The 22,237-nt window shown below is 47.9% G+C and overlaps 1 protein-coding gene across 1 annotated transcript; it reads left to right on the top strand.

The window, feature by feature from the left end:
• The first annotated feature begins 2,064 nt into the window (after positions 1-2,064).
• Positions 2,065-19,573, top strand: EPOR (erythropoietin receptor). Its single transcript, XM_055003938.1, has 8 exons — positions 2,065-2,236; positions 9,500-9,641; positions 12,498-12,682; positions 13,852-14,003; positions 14,672-14,825; positions 16,952-17,039; positions 17,262-17,349; positions 17,956-19,573. The coding sequence occupies exons 1-8, from the start codon at positions 2,137-2,139 to the stop codon at positions 18,514-18,516; spliced, it is 1,470 nt and encodes a 489-aa protein (XP_054859913.1). The 5' UTR covers positions 2,065-2,136; the 3' UTR covers positions 18,517-19,573.
• The last annotated feature ends 2,664 nt before the right edge of the window (positions 19,574-22,237 follow it).

Raw genomic sequence — 22,237 nt, forward strand, 5'->3', positions numbered from 1 at the left:
ACTTGGAGGCCGGCAACCCTATGATACTAGGGGTCTCACCCAGGCTGTGAGGGACCCAACTCATAAGAAAGGATATATCCTAATGTCAGTGGAATTCAAGGCAGTCTTCACTGTATAAATTATTCTGCATTTATTGCTTTGAATTTTGCAATCCAGCATTACTGCATTTATTGCACTGTAATAGAATGTTTTGAAGTATTGCTCTCCAAATTCTTATTGTCTGCGTTATACTGTGTTTTGAGTGAAATGAACTCTAATTTTGTTTACAAAGGTAATTGCAAAGTAATTTGTTGGTTGTACCTATTGCACTGTTCTTACGTTGTTTTCGGTTGTCATCTGCCTTAAGTGTCAGAGCTAAGCTAAAAGAGACAAATTATACAAGCACACAGATGTGATGGGAGTTGCAACGTTAGCTGGGAAGCTGAGTTTTAAAATCGATCCAAAGGCTTTGTCAATTTTCCCTCTCTACAGAGCCAGCAAAGATCTCACCTCAGGGGGTTTGTTAATTTCCTCTTCGCCTCCTAGAAGGGGAGGTGAAACTGACAGAGCCTTCTGGAGGCAAAGAGGAAATTAAGAAACCCCCTGAGGTGAGATCTTTGCTGGCTCTGTAGAGAGGGGAAATTGAAAAAGCCTTCGGATCTCGTTTAAAACTCAGCTTCCTGGCTAACGTTGTGATTCCCTTCACATGCATGTCCTCGTTTAATTCGTCTTCTGGAGCTTGGGTCTCAGTGAGAAAGGTGGATTCTAAAGGAAGCAATTAGACAGACACAGATGTAAAGGTTTTAAAAAGTTCTTCTTGATGTTTAACCTCAACCCACAACCCCAGGATCTAACAGCATGGGATGGTATTTGTCCTTCCCTCAGAAAAAAATTCTCCTTCTACTCCCCTTTGGATCGGATGCTTTCAGGATTTTTAAAAGCCAAGATATCCATCCCCCTCCTTCTAGCTTCTAGGCTTAATTTCTAAGACCCCCAGAACGTAGGGTTCCCAGCTCTGGGATGCTAAATTCCTGGAGATTTTGAGGGTGGAGCCCAGAAAGGGTGGGTTTTGGGGAGAGAAGAGGTATCAGCAGGATCTACTGCCATAGAAGCCACCCTCCAAAGTTGCCATGTTCTCCAGGGGAATAGATGTGTCATCTGGAGATCGGCTGTAATTCCAGGAGATGTTCAGCCCCCACTAAACCTGATAGAGGTAACCATCAACAAGGGGTACAGTTCAATATGGTGCAGTAATATAATTCCTTTAAAATATTTCTATATACTATATCAAGAGTGCAAAAGTGCAAGTGCTACTAATACTAATAATAAATATACAAAGTACAATAAATACATTCCTATACAATAAATATAGTATCAAAATGTACTATGTGTGTAGAACATCAACATGTAGAAGACGTCAGTAGTAACAGATAATTATTCAAGTAAGTATTCTCAAGCAAGTAACAGTTGCTTTCTCTTCTCTCTCTTGCAGGTGGAGATGAAACGGGGGGAATGGAAGACCCCATGACTCAGCAAGAGGCCAGCTTATTTATAACTTGTTCCATAAGAAACTTCCTCAGGAGTTGTATATTACATCCACCTACACAAACACCGAGATTCTCTTTGGTGTTAGTGTCAGGCACACCGCAAACTGTCGGCCGCGTGACAGCTGGAGGCTGGCGACCCTACCCAGAAGCCATATCTTTGGACCTGGAAGTCCTGCAATGCACAATTAATCGTGAAAACAATGCCTTTGGCACATGCTCAGAAGCTTTTGTGTTTTTTATTAGCATCACATCAAACATCTCAGGACAGAGCCTGGTCTTAAGAACAGGCCTTTGGACTGCTGTCCGCTACATCCCACCTCAAATTATACCCTACTGTGGGTATACTTGATTTCAGTGGGGATCACTGGAAGGTCACTGTTGCTGGTGCCTCGCTGGGACGGCCTAAGAAATCCACAAAAAGCCCACAGAGGGAGGAGCCGCTGTGCCACCGGGCTGCTACTGCCGCCACTGGCACCCTACAGCCCGCCCCTTATCTGCAGCCTCCAGCTGTGAAGTAAAGCCAGGGCAGACAGCTCTACAGCCAGAGGCAGAGTCGCAGAGCAGGGCGAAAGACACCCTGGAGAAGGAGGCCGTCACCCCCACCAGCACCATGCGGCAAGGCGGGAGATGGGAGACTGCCTTTTTGGCTCTGGTGCTTTGGGCTTCTAGCTCATCATCTCAAGAGGGGGCGACTGACTTCAACAGCAAAGGTACCAGGACCGGGCTGGGTGGGCCACAGGGGAGCGGAAAGGGAAGCGATTGATAGGGGAGGAAGAGGGTTCCAGGAATGACAAGGCGAGCTCCAAAGAAATAAGGGTACATATAAGGGTGTGGTGTGCTTGGATGCTGAGTCTCCTAGAACGTACCCTGTCATGCCGGCGAGAAGTGTGTGGGTACAAGCCTGTGGAAAATTCATTTAAGCTAATCTCTCTCTTATCTCATATACATCTCTTTCTACCTCTTACTCCCTTGCTCTTTACCAAAGCAGTATGAAAACTTTTGCCAGAGACCTGAAATTAGTTTTTTAAGAGCCAGTGCAGTCTAGCAGATACAGCATCAGGCTAGGATGTGGGAGACCCAGGTTCGAATCCCCAAACTGCTATGGAAGCTTTCTGGGGGACCTTGGGGCAGTCACACCCTCTTAGCCTAACCTACCTCACAGGGTTGCTGTGAGGATAAACATGGAGGAGAGAAAAATGATGGTGTATATTGCTTTGGGTCCCTGTTGCAGAGAAAGGTGGGGTATAAAAAAAGAAATCAAATAAAAAATAAAGGCTAGAAACCTGGCTTTTCCTCCCCTCAAAAAGAAAACTGAGCTCCTCGGTTGTCACCCACCCACATCTTTTCCTTTACCTCACAGTTAGCTTTTACTTACGATGTTATCATGTTCAGCGTTTTCCCAGCTTTGATTTTTTTTATGCCAATGGGATTAACCACTGAACTGTCTCCCAGTTTCGCAATTGTTTCCTCCCCATCAAACTGAGAGCCAGTTTAGTGTAGTGGTTAAGAGCGGCAGGACTCTAATATGGAGAACCAGGTTTGATTCCCCACTCCTCCGCTTGAAGCCGGCTGGGTCAGTCACAGCTTTCTCAGAGCTCTCTCAGCCTGACCCACCTCACATGATGTTTTGTTGTGGGGATAATGATGGCATACTTTGTAAACCGCTCTGAGTGGGTGTTGGTGTATAAGTCTAATGTTATTATTATTATGTTATGATGGTTGCAACTGGGACGCAGGGATGTGTTGCTTCTTGGGCTTGGTTGTACCAAGGGGAGGAGATCGCTAGTTAAAGACAGTCCTTTGTAACCCTGAAAAGGAGCCTCCTCGAAGACATGCCAATATATGCGGATTTCCATACCACACAATTTGGGAGCTCTGAATTTTGAAGTTCTAGAGTTGGCAGCTCTGTGGGAGGCCCGGTGCCCTCTCCCCCCCCTCTAGTTAAACAGCACCTCACAGGCTCTGTGTTTACTTTCCTGTGGTAACAGAGGCCTTAAATCAAAGATCGGTATCAGGCACTTATAAGTAGCGGAGGCAGGCAGAAAAAACGAATGATTTATTGCTGAAGGACCTTCCCCAAAGTGAGGCTGGCGGTGGGAGGTTGTGTGTGCACGTACGGCAAATCCGTTGACGGGCATTGCACAGGCCTACAAACTGGGTTTACTGAGCAAAGCTGAAAGAAATGGTCAAGGCATTGCATCGTTTTGAACTTTCCCCTGTTCCGGTGTAGCGCCTTCATGCCAGTGTCTTGTCCGTTCTGCAGTTAAAGCCGATTTAATGCTGCCTGGCTTCAAACTGTTGTGGGGTTGCCAACTTCCAGGTGGAACCTGGGGATCTCCCAGAATTATACTTGATCTCCAGCTGACAGAGATCCGTTCCCCTGAATAAAATGGCAGCTTTGGCGGGTGGACTCCATAGCATTACACCTCTCTTGAGCTCCCTCCCAAACACAAATCTCTCCCTCCTGAGGATCCACTTCCAAATCAAACTTTTACAACTAGGGTTACCAGTCCCCTGGTGAGAGTGGGGGATCCCCCGCTCCCGCCCTCCGCCCTCCAGCAGCACTCACCTGGCCAGCAGGGGGAGAAGCACGGGAACGGGCCACCCAGGTGTGCTCCTGGGGCAGTGTGATGTCATTTCCTGGAAGTGATGTCATCATGCAACCTTGAGAGCACTCCTGCACTTCATAGTGAGCCAATTTGGGCCCCAAATGGGCCGAATTGGGCCCGTTTGGAGTCCAAATTGGCCCACTGTGAAGTGTGCATGCTCCTGTGCATGTGCAATGATGTCGCCCGGATGTGACATCACCGGAAGTGCCATCATTGCAAAGTTGCGGGAGCGAGCGCAGACTTTGGGCGCACAAAAGAGACACAGAGAAGGTGAGTACTGGGTGCCCACCTTCTCGCTGGGAGGGTAAGGGGAGCTGGTAACCCTAAGTGCAGCTGCTGCCAAAGCAATGTTATTAGAAATCCCAACAGCCAATCAAATCTCCAAGGGCCAATAAAAACCTTGCCAGGCAAAAAGCCGAGCTGGCCCTGCCAACTTTCTAAAAACGTTTGGCAGGTACCAGGAAAGATATTGGCGAGTGCAATGGCCTCCACGGGGACCCCTGCGTTAGAGGGTCTCCGGATAAGAAGAGCAATGGGGGAAATGACAATTCCTCCTGCCCCATGCCTTTTTTAAAAATGGAAACCAGCTCCCCTAAGCTGCGTTTAATTTAAAAAAAAGATGGGTGGGTGCCATAGATGTCTCTTCCCTAGACTAACAGCCATTCAGGAGGCCTGATTTCTGTCTAGGAATCAACCTGGGGGAGAATTAATCCCTCTCTCTTCAGCTGTCTGGAGACCCATAGCTGGCTACAGGGGTCATTTTGTAGAAAAAGAGCTGCCGGGACTCATTAGCATAACTCATTTGCATATGCCACACCCCTTGACATCGGCGGAAGTTTGTCATTAGCATAACTGATTTGATCGGGCCCGAAATGGCCAGGATTCGGCTGCTGCCAGACAGGGGAGTGTTCCCCCACCTGGCTGTGGCCCGATCAGGGCCATTTTGCCCCCAATTGGGGATGAAACCCCCCGATCCAGGCAGAAATGGGCCCAGAAATGGGCCCCCTCCAAATGAGCCCTGCCTGGCTCTCTCTTTCCTATGTCATCATACCACATTCTTCTCTCTGAGCTAAACGTAATTTCAACACCCCCCTTTCCTTGATTTCTCTTCCAGATCCCCCATATTTCTTTAGCCCTCCTCAGAACTCTTTTCCATTTCTCAATGTTCTTTTTGATTGACAGTTCCCAAAACTGGTCATGGAATTCAAAGCGCACAAGCCACTAGGGACAATTCTTGCACATATCCCATTTGTTAAACTTGGACTTGCACGCAAGATGGGCCTGATGGATCGTGCCCCAGCACGATCTTATGCACGGGCTGTGAAAGCAGCTGCTACTATTACCTCTTGAATCTGGGGAGTGTTGCTCTCAACCTTAACCTGACTTTCTAGACAGAGGCTCAAGGAGTCTGTGAACAAATTTAGTTAAATGATGGTTGTTGCAGATTTTCCGGGCTGTATAGCCGTGGTCTTGGCATTGTAGTTCCTGATGTTTCGCCAGCAGCTGTGGCTGGCATCTTCAGAGGTGTAGCACCAAAAGCCTTCGACAATATATTAGTTAAATGCCTTACAGTCCACAAGGAGATCTGAAAGGCTGCTGTTAATATACAAGAGACACAGTTATTGAAGCAGCACGGACTACCATTGTTAGGATAAAGAATGTGCACTTGATGAAATAAAAGAAATTCCAAATTTTGCGTTCAGGCTAAAGTTTGCAGGTGGAATAATTTTTCATATAGGCTTTCCTTTGCATATCTTACTGTGGTACAAAGAACCTGGTTTTTGAGGAGGTTGGCGTCTTCTGGCAAAAAACTTGTGCCCGTCATAAATCACTTGTTCCAGTTCTTCAGATAGAAATTGACAGTTCAAAATGTGTTCATGGCCGAGCTGAGATTGGCACCCAGCTTTCTTGGAGCCATCAAAGCGATACTTTTTCTTAACAGCTTCTCATTCATTCCAAAAGTGTACCAAGTTGCTTTCAGTTGTGCGCGCACAAAGGAATGGGGATTCCCATGAGCTGATAAAGGGAGCTTTGACTCTTGAAAGCTTATACCCTGGAAATCTAGATGGTCTTTAAGGCGCTACTGGACCAGAATCAAGCTATAAATGGTTATCTTTAAACTACTGGCCTGCTTCCAGTGCAAGAGGGGGACGCTGAGGATTTTTGGTCTACCTGTTTCGGTAGCCATTTAGAAAAGGAGCAAATTAAGCCCACACCCAACAATACCTGTTTCCTGTTCTTCTTTCCCCAGGCCAGATTCTGCCGGGACTTGGCGGGAAAGGAAGGCAGGGACAGAGGGTGTACACCCAGCCCTTATCTCTAGGGAAACACATGTCAGATGGAGATGGCAGAGAGAGTTTGTTTTGTGTGCCTAACACAAGAGATCTGCATAGCTGCAGATCACGTGAGTCTGTTCATACTGTTGTTCACCCCAATCTGGATGTCGCATTCAGAACCCAACAAAATGCATGCACATTTACATAAATTTTGTCTAAAATCGCTTGGTTCCATTCTCTGCTCGGAACACATTTTGTCAAAAAGATGAAGAACTGTCCAGAGATTGGTGCGAGAGAGGACTGCAGAAGGCTCGGTTTGAGTTCCACACACTTTAAGCATCAGAGCTAGCTTTCGTTGTCTAGACTCAGTCCAGGCATGTTTTAATTCTTTGACCATGTGCAGAATAATAGTCCATTTTAACTAAGAAACTATTTGTTTCAAATATACCCACCTTCCCACCTGTTTTGCAGCATGGCTCCACCATAGACCTATACGGCCTGTGATCCCCACCCTCCCAGCTAACCAGACAAAAACAGCCTCCCCCCCTTCTTCCTTTCCATTTTGTGTGTTGGGAACAGTAGAAATAAGTCAGTGGTAGGGTTGCCAACTCTGGAGAGTTTGGAGGTGGGGCCTGGGAAGGAGTTTTGGGGAGTGGGAAAAACTCAGCAGGGATATGCTGCTATAGAATCCACTCTCAGGAGCTGCCATGTTCTCCAGGGGAACTGATCTCTGTCACCTGGAAATCAGTTGCAATTCTAGGAGCTCTCCAGCCCCCACCTGGAGGTTGGCAAACATAGACAGTGGCTTTCAAATTGGGGTCCAGGGGTGCCCGGGCACTCCTTGGAATCTCAGAAGGGGGGTCTTCAGTGAGAAGATACTTACTGGTTCGAATCCCTCTACTGTCATGAGCTCAGTAGGTGGCCTTGGGTAAGCCCCTCCTCTCAGCTCCAGCTCCCCAGCTGTATTGCGGGGATAACAACAACACTAACTTGTTCACTGCTCTGGGTGAGGCACTAATCTGTCTAGAAGAGTGGTATATAAGTGTTGTTGTTGCTGTTGTTGTTGTTGATAATAGCAGATCAGCTTCCTTCCCAGGCAGTCTGCACAGCTACAGGCTGGGAGTGGAGGGTCAGGGTTCGAGAAGGCACTCTTGGCTTGTGCCAGGCATTGCATTGGAGGTATTGTGTGCATGTGTAGCAGCAAAAAGGGGGGAACTCTCCTCCCCTGTGCTGTTTTTGCACAGGAAAAAAGCTTGGGAGAAAGGCAGGAGTTCTCCCTCCCCTGGAGGCAGCTTTCCGAGCCCATTTGCACTCTTGGGATTTTTTTTAGATCCAGAGGCGTTAGCCGTGTTCGTTTGTAGTTGCAAAATAGTAAACAGTCCAGTAGCGTCTTTAAGACTAACCAACTTATTTGTAGCATAAGCTTTCGAGAACCACAGCTCTCTTCATCATCTGAGAAAGAGAGCTGTGGTTCTCGAAAGCTTATGCTACAAATAAGTTGGTTAGTCTTAAAGGTGCTACTGGACTCTTTGGTTTTTTTAAGAGGGTCCCATTCCCAAGCTGACTTGCAAAGAGCACAGGTTGGCTCTGTGAGAACTCATAAAAGAAGTAATGTGTAGAGTGACTGTGAGCTCCCTAAGGAAGGTTGCAGTCTGCCTGCCAAACTTTTCATGAAATCAGTTGGGGGAGGAGATGGTATTGCATTAATGTTTCCCTGCCCCTTTTCGACTTCTTTAGGAAAGCTGAGAAAACTCTGAACATGGTAACATTGTAAGTAAAAGCTAACTGGGAGGTACAAGGAAGAGATGTGGGTGGATGACAACCCAGAATCTAAGCTTTCTTTTTGAAGGGGGCGGGGGAGGCCAGGTTTCTAGCCTTTATTTTTTATTTTATTTCTTTATTTACACCTACCTTTTCACCCCAGTGGAAACCCAAAGCAGCTTACACCATTCTCCTCTCCTCTATTTTAACCCCACAACAACCCTGTGAGGTAGGTTAAGCTGAGAGTGTGACTGGCCCAAGGTCATCCAGCAAGGTTCCTTGGAAGAGAGCAGATTTGAACCGGGGTCTCCTAGATCTTAGTCTGAAACTCTAACCACTACACAACACACTTAGAGCTAAGCTACAAGAGATGAATTACATGAGGAGGAGCACATGAAGGGAGTCGCAATGTTAGTTGGGAAGGTGAGTTTTAAAAGTTTGTCAGTTTGTCAATTTCCCCTGATCTCTGCTCAGAGGGTTTGTTAATTTCCTCTTTGCCTAAGGAGGGCTCTGTCCACCTCCCCTTCTAGGAGGCAAAGAGGAAATTAACAAACCCTCTGAGAGATCAGGGGAAATTGACAAATTGACAAACTTTTAAAACTCAGCTTCCCAACTAACATTGCGACTCCTTTCACGTGCTCCTCCTCATGTAATTCATCTCTTGTAGCTTGGCTCTTAGAAAGATATATGTGATGCCGAAGCTGCCCCAAGTTGGCTGCATGGTAATTTTCCAAATAGCACATCCGGCTCAATGTGCTTGCTTAGTATCACAAAAACCAAGGCAGGGGTTTCCTGGAGTCAAAAAGCAGGGCTAGAGCCTTACACAGCACATTGCCCATCCCCCTGACTAGCAGAATCAGAATTAGTTATGTTTAAAAAGACACATTTGCGAAAGAGATTGAGCAGAGGAGTCGGACAGACCTGCTTACCTTGCACGGGTCACAGAAGTCATTTTTCCCTTGCAGAATTTGGTGTCCTTTGGCCAAAAATAATGTTTTAGAGCTCAGCATATATTGGGTAGTCCAGGTGAGCCTGGTCTCGTCAGATCTCAGAAGCTAAGCAGGGTCAGCCTTGGTTGGTATTTGAATGGGAGACCTCCAACAAAGACCAGGGTTGCAGAGGCAGGCAATGGCAAACCACCTCTGTTTAGTCTCTTGCCATGAAAACCAGGGTCACCATAAGTCAGCTATAACTTGAGGGTACTTTCCACCACATATACCTCACAGGACAGAGAAGAAGGGTGTGTTTGTTGGGTGTACGCTGGGTAGGGGGTACAGCTGCATTACATCTGTCCTGTCCGTAACATTTAATTCCCCTTCACCGCCAGCTGCCCGTCTGTTGAAGGAGGAGCCCCTGAACCCCAAATGTTTCTCGCAGTATCTGGAAGACCTGGCCTGCTTCTGGGAGACAACGGAGCCCCGGAGGAAGGGAGAGAACCAGACAACGTACACCTTCCTCTACAAGTTTGAGTGAGTGTCTTGTGAGTGTCTTCTGGTGTCCTGCCTTGGCTCAGCCCACCCCTGGAGCCCCATCCCTCAGGAGAGATCACTGGTGTGGCACCTGTGCCATACCTGGCTAAGCCTCTCCCCACATCTTCCATCTTGGGCATTCTTTACCTACCTCGGACTGTGCCCCAGGTTGACAAGGGACATGGCTGGTTCTTTCTTCCATTTAGGCAAATTCTGGTTCATATATGCCTGAACGCAGGCTAAAAGGGACAACAGAACAGAGGGGCAGGAGCCTACGAGCCAAAGCAGATGAGACGCCTGATGCGTAAAGGACACGCGTCAGTTTCCTGCAAAGTTCCACGGGAAGTGTAGTGAGAAAGAACCTCTGCCAGGGAGAAGACGGAGAGAATCCCTCTTCTCCCAGGCAAAGGTTTTTTCTCTAGGCGTCTCCTTTAGTCTACTCGTCTCCCTCTCGCTGCTGCCAGCTTTCCTTGTTTCCCTAAAAGCACTCCGCAGCCAGAGGGAGCTGAGTGTGCGGGCGGTGATGAGAGGGAGCTGATTGCACGGGTGACTGTCAGAGGGAGCTGACAGTGGGGATAGGCTCCTTGTCTCTCTCACCACTGCTGGTGCATTTGGCTCCCTCTGGCTGCTGAGTGCATTTAGGGGGGCAAGGGAAGTGTGCTGCCCAGGGGTGCTGACGGGGCAAGAGCATCAAGGAGCAGATCACTGCTGCCAGCTCCCTCTGACCGCTGACCTGAAATAACCCCACAAAGCTGCTCTTTGCCCTGCTGGTGACTAAACATAGAGTCTTCCTACACAAGACATCAGGCACATGTTCTTCAAGTGTCGGGTGACGCAATGTTTCCTGGGAGCTGTAGTTTTGAAAGAGCCACTTGGGATCGCTGTGGAGAGGAAGGTTGAAAATACAGGCAAAATTAGGTTAGAAGCATTTTTCTAGTGTAGTTTATGGCCAGAGTGCGGGCGGCGTGGGGTAGGGGGAGAGAATTCCTCTCCCCCAACGATCTTGCACTGCTCTTTCTTTGGAAACTTTTATTTTAACATCTCGTAGATTCCACCCAGAGTGAGGTGGGGAGGGGGAGACTAAAGGCTTGCATCCGTAAACTCTGAGCTGCCTTGGTGTTTTGGAGGCCCATGGGAAAGGGGAGAGGGTCTTGGGAAAGAGATGTGGAAGAGATAAGGAGAAGGGTCAGGAGAGAAAATGGGTCAGGAGCTGCTGTGTAATACAGGAAACCTACCAATGCACAATTCCTAAACTCAGATGAGAGATTTCAGAATCAGGTGGAAGGTGGCTTAAATACTGGCCAGAAAGAAGAGTCTCGAAACAAGCGGATTTCAAGCCGGCAAGTTGGTAGCCTTCACGTCAATTGCCTTCCTGTCAATTGTCTTTATGTTAATTGCTGCTGTTCCACTTTGAAGACGCTGGAAGACTCACCGTGGCGTTCTTCTTGTTCCTGATCAAAGAAAAGACTGAGACAGGATTATCAGTTCTATGCACTGGTTTATGAATGTTGAAATGAAATGATTATTTTCACACTGTGCACTAATCACTTGTAATAATTGTATAAATAATAATGAATAATTGATTGTCTATGACTATCTCCCTGGGGATTTCCCCCTTCTAATCTTCTTGTCTTTGTATGGAGACCCCCCCTTTTTTGTTGAGCATTGTTCTGAAAAAAGCAGCCAAATCTTAATTTAAAGTCATGCAAATTTAAAATGTATTTTTCTTTTATTTATTTATGTCATTTATAGTCCGCCTTTCTCACTGAGACTCAAGGCGGATTACATAGTGTGAGATTAGTACAATCAATATGAAGGACATTTCCAAACAGTGTCAAGGACATTTTCATAAACAATGTCATAGGATTTTACAAAGACAGCGTTAGCAAGGATCCAATACAGAGTTGAAAAATTGCTGAATCAGAACATAACCAGTTCTAGGATTGACATTAGATAACATGAAGCACAGGTAGTATAGGAGTACTGATTCCGCACACGTTGGATAATGCGCTTCCAATCCTCTTTAGAGATCATTTGGAACTGAATTTTTTAAGTGTGAAACGAAAAATCCACTTCCAAACGACAGCGAAAGTGCATTGAAAGTGCATTATCCAATGTGTGTGGAATCAGCAGTCAAAGCAACAGATAATATGCAAGGCAATATAGTGGTGAAGTCTATGGTCCCTAACTCGTTAGCGAGGCATCTCTTTGAGACCCCCTCCCTACAATACTTCCCTCCTATCTGAGTCAAAAGCCTTTTTGAATCGTTCGGTTTTGCATCACTGGCGGAAAAGCCAGGAGAGTGGGGGCTCTCCTGACCTCCTCAAGCAGGCCGTTCCACAGGATGGGGGCCACCACAGAGAGAGCCCTGTGACTAAAATGGACTAACATTGATGAAGAGTTTTTAAAAAAAGTCCAGAAGTCAAAAAGCCCACAATCTTAAAACCAGGGCCAAACTACAAGTGACGAATGACACTTGAACGGCAAGTGTATTCATCCCTGTTCACTTGCCCTCCACTTGCTCTCCACTTAATCCACTTGCCGTTCAAGTGTCATTTGTTACTTGTAGCTTGGCCCCCAGTCTTGCCCTCACAAGACTCTCAGAATCCATCCTGGGCACTCTAAGTTCCACTGGAAATAGAATTATAGAATCATAGAGTTGGAAGTGTCCATAGAGACCATCTAGTCCAACCCCCTGCCCAGTGCAGGGCCAGCCTAAAGCATCTCTGACCAATATTCATCCAGCCTCTTCTTGAAAACTGTCAGTGAAGGGGAGCTCACTACCTCCCTAATGAAGAAAGCTTGCAGTGTAATTTCCTCCCAAACTTTTGACACTTACGACCTGTTTCTACGCAGGGAGGAGACGTCTCTGAAGTCATGCAATCTGAAGGTGGAGTACACCGCCAGGAACACAACCCGCTACACTTGCCTCTTTCGAAGGCAGGACATCGCCGCCTTCACCCCCATCGAAGTCAAGGTCCTTGAAGGGCACTCCACCAACAGCTCTCTGCACTCCAGAACCATTTGGCTGGACAAAGTAGGTAAGATGGAAAAGCTTCCCACCCTTCTGGTCTTGAAGGTCAGTGGCAGCTTACAGGGTCTGCCCAATGGAACAGACAACAACAACAACATTCGATTTATATCCCGCCTTTCAGGGTGACTTCTGGAAATGCACTTATGACTCTCCAGGGTGGGGCTGACCACTTTATTTTCCTGGCAGAGCCCCCCCTATGCCAGCAACCACTGCACAACAGACAGAAATTAAACAGGTGAAGTTCCTCCAGATTCACCTGTTGAGTTCTGTCTCTCTCATGAAGCAGTTTAAAGCACAAGGGCCCTGCCAGGGCAGGTGGTAGAGTTGCCAGCTCCAGGTTAGGAAATACCTGGAGATTTGGGGGGTCGAGCCTGGAGAGGGTGAGGTTTGGGGAGGGGAAGGTCTTCAGCAGGTGGCAACCCTAGCAGGGGTATGTGGCTGCCGCAGCACATTGGTGGTGGAAAGTTCCTGTGCTGTCAAGTTGTGGCTGACTTACGTTGCCTTCTGCTGGGGGTTTTGAGGCACGCAACTAACAGAGGTGGTTTGCCATTGCCTGCCTCTGCAACTCTTGTCTTTGTTGGAGGTCTCCCATCCAATTTCTAACCAAAGCCAACCCTGCTTAGCTTTCGAGCTCTGACGAGAGAGGGTTTGCCTAGGTTACACTGGTCAGGGACTCAGCACTTACGGCCAGCTTATTGGGGAACAGGAAAATAAGGAGACTAACAGTGCAATCCTAAACAGAGTTACTCCAGTCTAAGCCCACCGAAATCAATGGGTTTAGACTGGAGTAACTCTGCTTAGGATTGCACTGTAAACGTGCCACCTTACACAGAGTTGTACCCTTCTAAGCTCACCAGAGTCAACAGGCTCAGTCTGGAATGGTGGAACGCTGTTTAGGACGGCACTGTCAGAGCCCAATCAGGTGCAGTTTTGCTCAGGAGGTAATTCTCACCGAGGTCGATGGGTCTTGCTGTGAAGTAAGTGTGCACTGGACCGAACAGGGCTCAAACAGCAAGCCTACAGGGACCCTGACCACTGTAGAAAGATGGGAGATGTGGCGCTATTGCAGCGCAGCCACGGGCGGGGGCGTCTGCTGGCCGTCCCAAGATGGAAACTCCCCAGTGTATAAGAAGAGGCGGCAACCGTCTCCCTCTCCTTTCCTCCCTCCGCTGGCAGTTTTTCTCGACCCTCCCTCTAACCTGACCGTGCGCCTGATGGAAGCGCCGGGACAGCTGAATGTCAGCTGGCAGCCCCCCAACCTGGCATTCCTGGGCTCCAGCATACGCTACGAGGTGAAGATCACTCCCGAAGGCTCCGAAGACCAGAAGGTGAGGCACTGGCTCTTGGCTCCTGGGCTCTAGGGACCCCCTTCTCCCCTCTTTCCCCTCTTACTTACCTCTTTGCCTCGCCTTCTGCCGGGAGGTTGAGAAGCACGGACACTTTTTTCAGGCACCAGCGCTTTGGAATTGCTGCTATTACAGAATGCGAATTGATGTTGGAAGTTACCAGCCAGTAACACTTTGGAAATTTATTATCGTACTTGTCCTACACTGCTGGGCTGGTTTACAAACATGATTTAAATATGTTCTATGTATTCTGTTGATGCCTGAATGATTTTTGCACTCAGTAGTTATTATTTTTGTGTGCGTTCCAGGATCATTGACTATAAATGACACTCTATAAATGATTGTAATGATTCTTTATTGCTGTTAAGGTTGCCAGTTTGGTGTAGTGGTTAAGAGCAGCAGGACTCTAATCTGGAAAACTGGGTTTGATTCCCCACTCCTCCACTTGAAGCCGGCTGGGTGACCTTGGGTCAGTCACAGCTTCTCGGAGCTCTCTCAGCCCCACCCACCTCACTGGGCGATTATTGTTGTGGGGATAATAATGACATTATTATTACATCACAGCTTAATCTGTCGTTTGAGGAAGTTGGTCACGGCACGTTTTTCTCTTGGCTTTTGCTTCCCGTGATGCTCTCTTTTTCGCTTTGGAGGTTGAAATTGCCAATGGACGGACCTATTGTCTCATCACAAACCTGAAAGGCCAAACCCGATACACGTTGACGGTGAGGGCCAAGCCAGACGGAGTCAGCTACAACGGCTACTGGAGTACCTGGTCTCAGGCCGTGACAGTGACAACGACCAACAGTAAGTGCTCTTTAGACCAACTGGAAGAATCCACCCCATTGGCAAAGATGAACAAGGAGATCCCTTATGAATTCTGGGATCAAAGAATTGGCACAGTTACAGCCGCACCCAGAAGCATGGGGAAAGGGCTTGCGAAATGAGGAGAATTTGAACTTTCTGACCCAAAAAAGGACATTTCTAGCATTTGCAAAGAAACAGCCAAACCCCAAAATGTGTGGGAAATTTCTGGCCACAATCCAAAACAAAGACCATTAATAGCAGCATTCTAAGAACACTGACAGAGCGCAAGGAAATAAATAAAATACATTCCAAGTGCAGGACAAGCAAAATGGGGACAGAATCCACTGTACATTGATCCCGCCCAAGCCTCGTTTGAATGCAAGAGCACCGCACAAGGATCTGGTGGATTCTCTCCCGAGCTTTGCATCCCAACAACAACTTCCTCTAGGAATCATTTTTGTGGGTTCATATATATGCATGCAGAGTAGAGAAATAGGCAGTCTGGGTTTAAAAAAAAGGGGGGGTGTCTTATTTCCTGCCTGCCTTTCCTGCCTGTGCCTTAGGGTAGAAAGATAGAGGGCCCGAAGCTCCCGAGAGAGGAGGAAATGCTGGCAACAGACAGCAAAGGTCTAAGCAAGCCTTGGGCCGTATACGGGCAAAGTCTCAGCAGGGTCCCAAAGAGGCATGGAAAGAAAGCAGGCACCACGGGCATCTCCTTAGGGATCACACAACGTGAGTAAATCCAGGGTGGGAGAGGAACTTGCTTGAGGAAGGCTCAACAAGCCCACAGAGTTAGGCTGAATGAGATATGGTGACGGCCATCGTAGTGCCGGAGGGTACATCTGGTTGCTTGTGCTTCGTCGTGGCTTCTGGCCACTTTAAAACAAGGCTGATCCTAATGAGAAAGTGGGCTGAAAATCTGATTTGGGTAACCTCAGCTGGAGAAGCCCTAACCAGCCCCTTGCCTGCCTGCCTGCCTGCCTGTCCAAGTACCAACCCTGCCTAGCTTCTCAGATCTGACGAGATCAGGCTATACTATACCATTCCACATCCCTACCGATGATACACTGGAGTAAAATCATGTCCTCAACATCACCCTTTCATTCTTTGAGGTGCCCTGTGGGCACATTTCCAAGTGTTCTTCAAGCTCACCATTTCAGGAACTTCTCTAGGTTAAGAAAAATACCTTCTGAATTTCTCTCTTTGAGTTTCTCTACACAAGACATCTTAGATGGAAATGCTCAAGTAAAAGATCTTACACTTGTTCTCCCATTGTGGATACACCTGCACTGCTAGGGAGACAGAGTACACTTGAATATAAGACCACACAGAAAGTAAGTCATTTGAGCGTCCCTGTGTAAGATGTCTTGTGTAGAGAGACTCTTTGTATCTAGTCTTACATGTGTGGTTCTGGACATGAGGAGTCATGTCGGAGCACTGGGAAATTCTTGGTTTCATACAAGGCCACATTTTGAGTCCTCAATCGAGCAGCTCACCCTTGGTGCCTTTAGCACAAGTTGACTAAGAGTAGTTTGATACGGTGATCTGATCTTGTTCGTCCCCTGAAACATTCACAGTCATCACCTACTGTCTACCAGAAGGCCTTTGGAAAATGCTAGGAGACAAGTTGCAGTGCTGACATGGCTCAGGGGTCCCCAACCTTTTTGAACCTGCAGGCATCTTTGGAATTCTGATACAGTGTTGTGGGCATAGCCAACAAAATGGCTGCTACAAAATGGCTGCCACAGGAGGCAGAGACAGCCCCAAAATGGCTGCTGCAGCTTACCTTCAGTTGCACAGCGAAGATTCTTGTGCTGTGGAGGCAGCTGCAGAGCCAATCAAGTCTCCAATGGCCAATCGAAACCTTGCTGGGCAAATCCCCCACCTGGCCTGCCCACTTTCTAAAAACATTCGGCAAGAATCAAGAAAGGTGACAGAGGACATTATGGTGCCCATGGGCACCATGTTGGGGGCCCTGATGTAGCTGGTTCACCACGCCAACGTTCATCCTCAAAAAGCTAATTTGACATGATTTCTCCATGTAGCCACCGTGGGAAGGTGACTGGGGTACCGTCCATGGGGAATACTGCAGTGCTGTGCTAATGGACTCCCTTCCTGTTTTGCAGATCTGGATCCCCTCATTCTGACGCTGTCGGTCATTCTGGTACTGATCGTTCTGCTTCTGGCCTTCATTGCCCTAATGACTCACCGCAGGTACTGCTCATTCTTCCTCCCTATGGATTGGTCTTCCTTCCACAGATGTCCTTCTTCAGTACTTCCCATATCTGGGTGGTGGGGACCAATTCAGAAGCGCTCAAGAGAGGCATGGCAGTTATAGACATCTGGAAATGCCCTGAGGGGGACTTGGTCTTTTATCCAATTCTGGGATAGTGCATGTCTGGATATGTTACATTCTTTCTTGCTGTCTTTCCCCAGGTTTTTGAAGAAGAAGATCTGGCCTGCTATCCCCACTCCAGAACATGAATTCAAGGACCTTTTCACCATCTACAAGGGGAACTTCCAGGTACTACTCAGCCTACCTGCCCAGTCACAGCGGTGGGTGGTTTCTCCCCAGGGCTCCCCCCTCATATTGTTTCAGGGCCTGGATACAGAAAGTGATGGCCCGAAACCACATTGCAAGTCTCAGGACCAAGCTACAAGTGATGAATGACACAGCTTGGACACTTGTCAGCTTCCCTCAAGTTTTGATGGGAAATGTAGGCATCCTGGTCTTGCAGCTTGGCTCTCCGACTGTTGTCCAATGGACTTTTCAACGGTCACTTGTCCAACATTCTGCCAAGCTGCCTACATTTCCCATCAAACCTTGAGGGAAGCTGACAAGTGTCCAACCTGTGTCAGGCATCACTTGCAGTTTGGCCCTCAATCCCTGAATTTTAAATGGGTCAAAGTACTTTAGCACCTCCTTCCCTACACGACAAGAAAAGCTGTTTTTTAGCACCAAAATGTTTGGAAACAAAAAAGTCATGGAGCAAACAAGGTTTAGCTGGGAAGGGAAAGGATCCTGAACTCACTGCCTGGAAACAGATTTGGGGGGAGGCAAATGGAGCCCGCACATAAAATGGAACCCTTTTCCTCATTCTCTGACACTGACTTTCCTTTCCCCTTGTAGCTATGGCTGGGGCATCAGAACACTTACCAGTGGTGGAGCCAGTACCCTCACTACCTGGAGGAGCAACCATTCTTGGTGGAGATACTCTCTGACTGCGGCAACAGGAAAGTGGACTGTCCTCCTCCCCTCCCCCCCAAGGCCCGTGACTTGGTGAAGCTCCCACATTCTCCAGATGTATCCCAAGATGAGTACCTGGTATTAGATGAAGACTTGGTAACACACAACCCCAGAGGAGATGGTTCTCAACTGTCCATGGATGGTGCCAACAGCGAGAGCGCGGACGTAGCCCTTGCTGTAGCAGCAGAGACCCGAGAGCCCAGCCAGGCTTCTTCTAGCTTTGAGTACACTGTGTTTGATCCCAGCTCAGAGAGCCTCTCCCCTTGGGACCGCCAGGCAGAGCCTCAGCTGAAGAGCACCTACCGGATGGTGTCGGACTCTGGGATCTCTGCCGACTACAGCCCTGTGGGCTCCAACGTTGGCCAGGCGAGCTTGTACACCAACCTCTGTGATGGGGGAATGCAGCCCCATCCTTTCCTACCCACATACATTATGTGCTCATAGCCATGGTGAACACCGGGCCAAACCTCGACCCAGAAGAACGGAGGTGTCAAGATGCTAACCTGGGAAGCTGGCTCCTCTTTTCCGGGCTTTGGCCAAATCGTAGAGGAATCCAATGAAAACAAGGAACTTCCAAAGCTCCAGATGTCCACAACTCACTCCTGCAGACAGAGAGGGAGAGAGAGAGCGCAAAGTGAACAGTGTGGTGACTGTAAACAGACTCTTGACATGTTTCCATGATGTCTAAACCCCCTTTTTGATGGTCAAAATCTTATGGGAGCTCTTAATTGCATTTTGTGCAGGTGAGCAGGAATGGTCTCGGGGGGGGGGGGACTTTGCCTGCCTGGGAAGTGTGTGTGTGGGTATGCCACACACATACTTCAAAAAAGCCCGCAGAGAGCTCACTTGATAACGGCAGGCCAGAAAAACTCCACCCACCTCTTGCCTGGGCACTTTTCCTATCGTGTTCTCGGACTAGAGGACACATTTACCATCTTTAAAAAAGATAAAACCAGACTACATAAAAGGAACATCCTTGGACCAAAGACTTCTGGGTTCTTCCTGCAGCTCTGGAAAGGAAGTCAAGTTCAGGGGTTCGATGCGTGTCTGGGGCCCTGGAGTCTTCTCTCTAGTAATAATACTTCGAACTTGGAAAATGGTGATGAAAACATTTCATTGTGCCTTGAATAAGAGCGTGGCCCTTGCAGAACTGCCCCGAAAGACAACTCTTAGAGGCTGGCTCTGGAATTCTGCCCGTGGCTTATTGCCTGGGGCAGGGGAGCCAGAGTGGGTGGAAATTGTATGTGGGCAATTTCGAGGATTACTGTTACTTTCCGCTGAACACTGGGCAAGATCCTGGCCTTTCCTCTGTCTGGACTTTCTTTCCAAAGCATATATCATTGGGTTGTGGAATCAGAGGTGTTTCCACACTTAGACTGTAACCCGGCTCTTATGGATACACCTGCATAGTATCCTTGTATAAATATGTATCATAATGCAGACTATATATTTTTATAGACATTTATTTTCAAACGTTAAAAATGAAGGGAGATTTTGCTTATGCTCTGATTTGCTTCTGTGTTGTGTCGGAGCCTGTCGGGTTGCCTGCTCTGGGTTAGGAAATCCCTGGAGATTTTGAGGGTGGAGCCTAGGGAGGGTGGGGTTTGGGAAGGGAAGGACCTCATCTGGGTATAATGCCATACAGTCCACCTTTCAAGGTCGCCATTTTATCCAGGGGAACTGATCTCTGTCACTTGGAGATCAGCTGTAATTCCAGATCTCCAGTCACCACCTGGAGGCTGGCAACCCTAGGACTTGGAGGGGGTGGCAGTGCATCTCCCCTTCTCCTTCCTCCCCACTGCTCGCTGACAATGCCCCACTCCTTCCCCTGTTCCTGGCTTGCTCATTCAATGTAGACAGGACAATTCCTGACTAGAGATGAACACGAACCAAAATATGAACGAAAGTTTGTCACAAACCAGGCTGTTTTTTTGGTTTGTGAATCGGCGGTTCGTTAGAGCCATTTCTGACGAACCATGATGAACAACTATGATTTTTAGGCCGGTTCGTTTGGTTCGTTTTTTGGTTTATCATTGCAGACAGCCTGGCGCCAATCAATCAATTTCCTAGGCAACAGAGGGGATGGGCTTTCTGCAGACCTTCTGCTGCCCTGGAAGTGACTATTCACAAACCAAATGAACCGCTCTGTGAACTGGGCAATTTCATTCCAGTTCGTGGTTTGTGAAACACGACAAATCACAATGAACCATCATTTTCTCCATTCTTGCCATCTCTATTTCTGACATAATGCCATTAACTTAGAGATCTTCAGAGCAGCTGTCCAGGCTTCAGAATTAGATGGATATGTGGAGAACAGGCCCTCCCCTGCAGTAGCTGGTAGGTTATTCATAGTTGAGATGAAGATACTCTTCCCATGCTCAGAAGCATTCAGCATTATCCAGAACCTGAAAAAACATTATTTACGTGAAATGTTTTTGTCCTGTGTGTGGACCCACCACATTTTCCATGATCTGGTTGCTGGCCCACATCCAGAAACAGCTCAAGACCTGGCCTCAGAAAATGAAGGAGCCCCAAAACCTTTTTATGTTGCCTGTAAGAGAGGTCCACACAAATGTCTCCTCAGCATTGTGGCGACTTGCGGTCTCACAATACCTCTTGTTAAAAGCCAGGCCAGGCAACGAGAGAGCAAAGACGAGTTCAGGCCAGACGTCTTCAACTTCTTGCCAGAGCTCAAGAACACGATGTCCCGTTTCTCCTCCTCCCCATGCAGCGGGCCCAGCCCTGCCTTTGAAACCAAGATACAGCTTATCAGCAAGGCAACCAGCAGCACCTCTGGACTGGTTATCAGGGATACTGCCCGGGGAAGCAGCCGGAGCCAGCCAACGCTTGCTGGTGCGGTACGAGATCGACAGCATGCAGCTTCCAAACAGAGATCTTTCCCCCCATTTGTAAAACAGTTGATGGGTGCTTCATGCCGCTCCTCTGCTAAGGCTTTTCAGCTGGTTTACAATTTCCCAGAAGCATTTCCAACATACAGCTTACAGCAATGACTTAGAGGGGCCTGATTCAGGATGTGAAGCTTATGTGGCCACACACCCGTACACCCCCATTTTACTGCAACTAAGGGCCAAGCTACAAGTGATGAATGACACTTGAACGGCAAGTGGATCGAGTGGAGAGCAAGTGAATGGCAAGTGAACAGGGAGGAATACACGTGAGTCCGTTCACTTGCCAGGCAAGTGTCATTCGTCACTTGTAGCTTGGCTCTCATACCTCAGCAATAAAGATCTGGCCTCGAGTTCTCCAGGCACTGCTCACGGACATGGCTAAAGTCTCTAAATCTTGAGAAACCAAGGGTTTTAAAACACTGAAACGTCAGCACACATTCCCTCAAACATACTCTGGTCTAAGAATCGTGTCTCAGGACGAGTTCGCGCCAAAAGTCCTGTTTTACTGTTGAGAGGGGGAAGGAGTAAACGTGTGTGTGAAGAGGAAGGGTTTTCCCACGTTACCATTCCTGTCAACCTGTTCTTACTGCTTAGATGCTTACCTTGCTTCTGAGTAATCCTATGGACATATCCGTGGAAATGATCTGATTTCTGAATAAAGCCATTTAACTAAGAGCCTGGATTTCTTGCTGCAATGGTACAGGGATCTATTTGCCATAGCCTGTCATCCATAGCCTGACAATAGGTTATTGGCTACTACCCAGGGAGTAAGGAACAGCCATGGGACTTTTCCAAGCTCCTGGGACCTGAGGGAAGGGGGCTTGGAAGTCTCTTCTCAGCAAGTACAAAAACCAGTGGCAGTGTGACAACGGCAGCACTGCGCAAATTTTCCCAGGATGTTCTCTCATACTTTCTGGGAGCATATTTCATAGAATCATAGAATCATAGAGTTGGAAGGGGCCATACAGACCTTCTAGTCCAACCCCCTGCCCAGTGCAGGATCAGCCTAAAGCATCTCTGACAAGTATTCATCCAGCCTCTTCTTGAAAACTGCCAGTGAAGGGGAGCTCACCACCTCCCTAGGCAGCTGATTCCACTTTTGAACTACTCTGACCGTGAAAAAGTTTTTCCCAATATCCAGTCGGTACCTTTGTGCATGTAATTTAAGCCCATTGCTTCGCGTCCTACCCTCTGCTGCCAACTGGAACAGCTCCCTACCCTCCTCCAAATGACAGCCTTTCAAATATTTAAAGAGA

This window comes from Eublepharis macularius, chromosome 19 (genome assembly GCF_028583425.1).
Source record: "Eublepharis macularius isolate TG4126 chromosome 19, MPM_Emac_v1.0, whole genome shotgun sequence".
Lineage (NCBI taxonomy): Eukaryota > Metazoa > Chordata > Lepidosauria > Squamata > Eublepharidae > Eublepharis > Eublepharis macularius.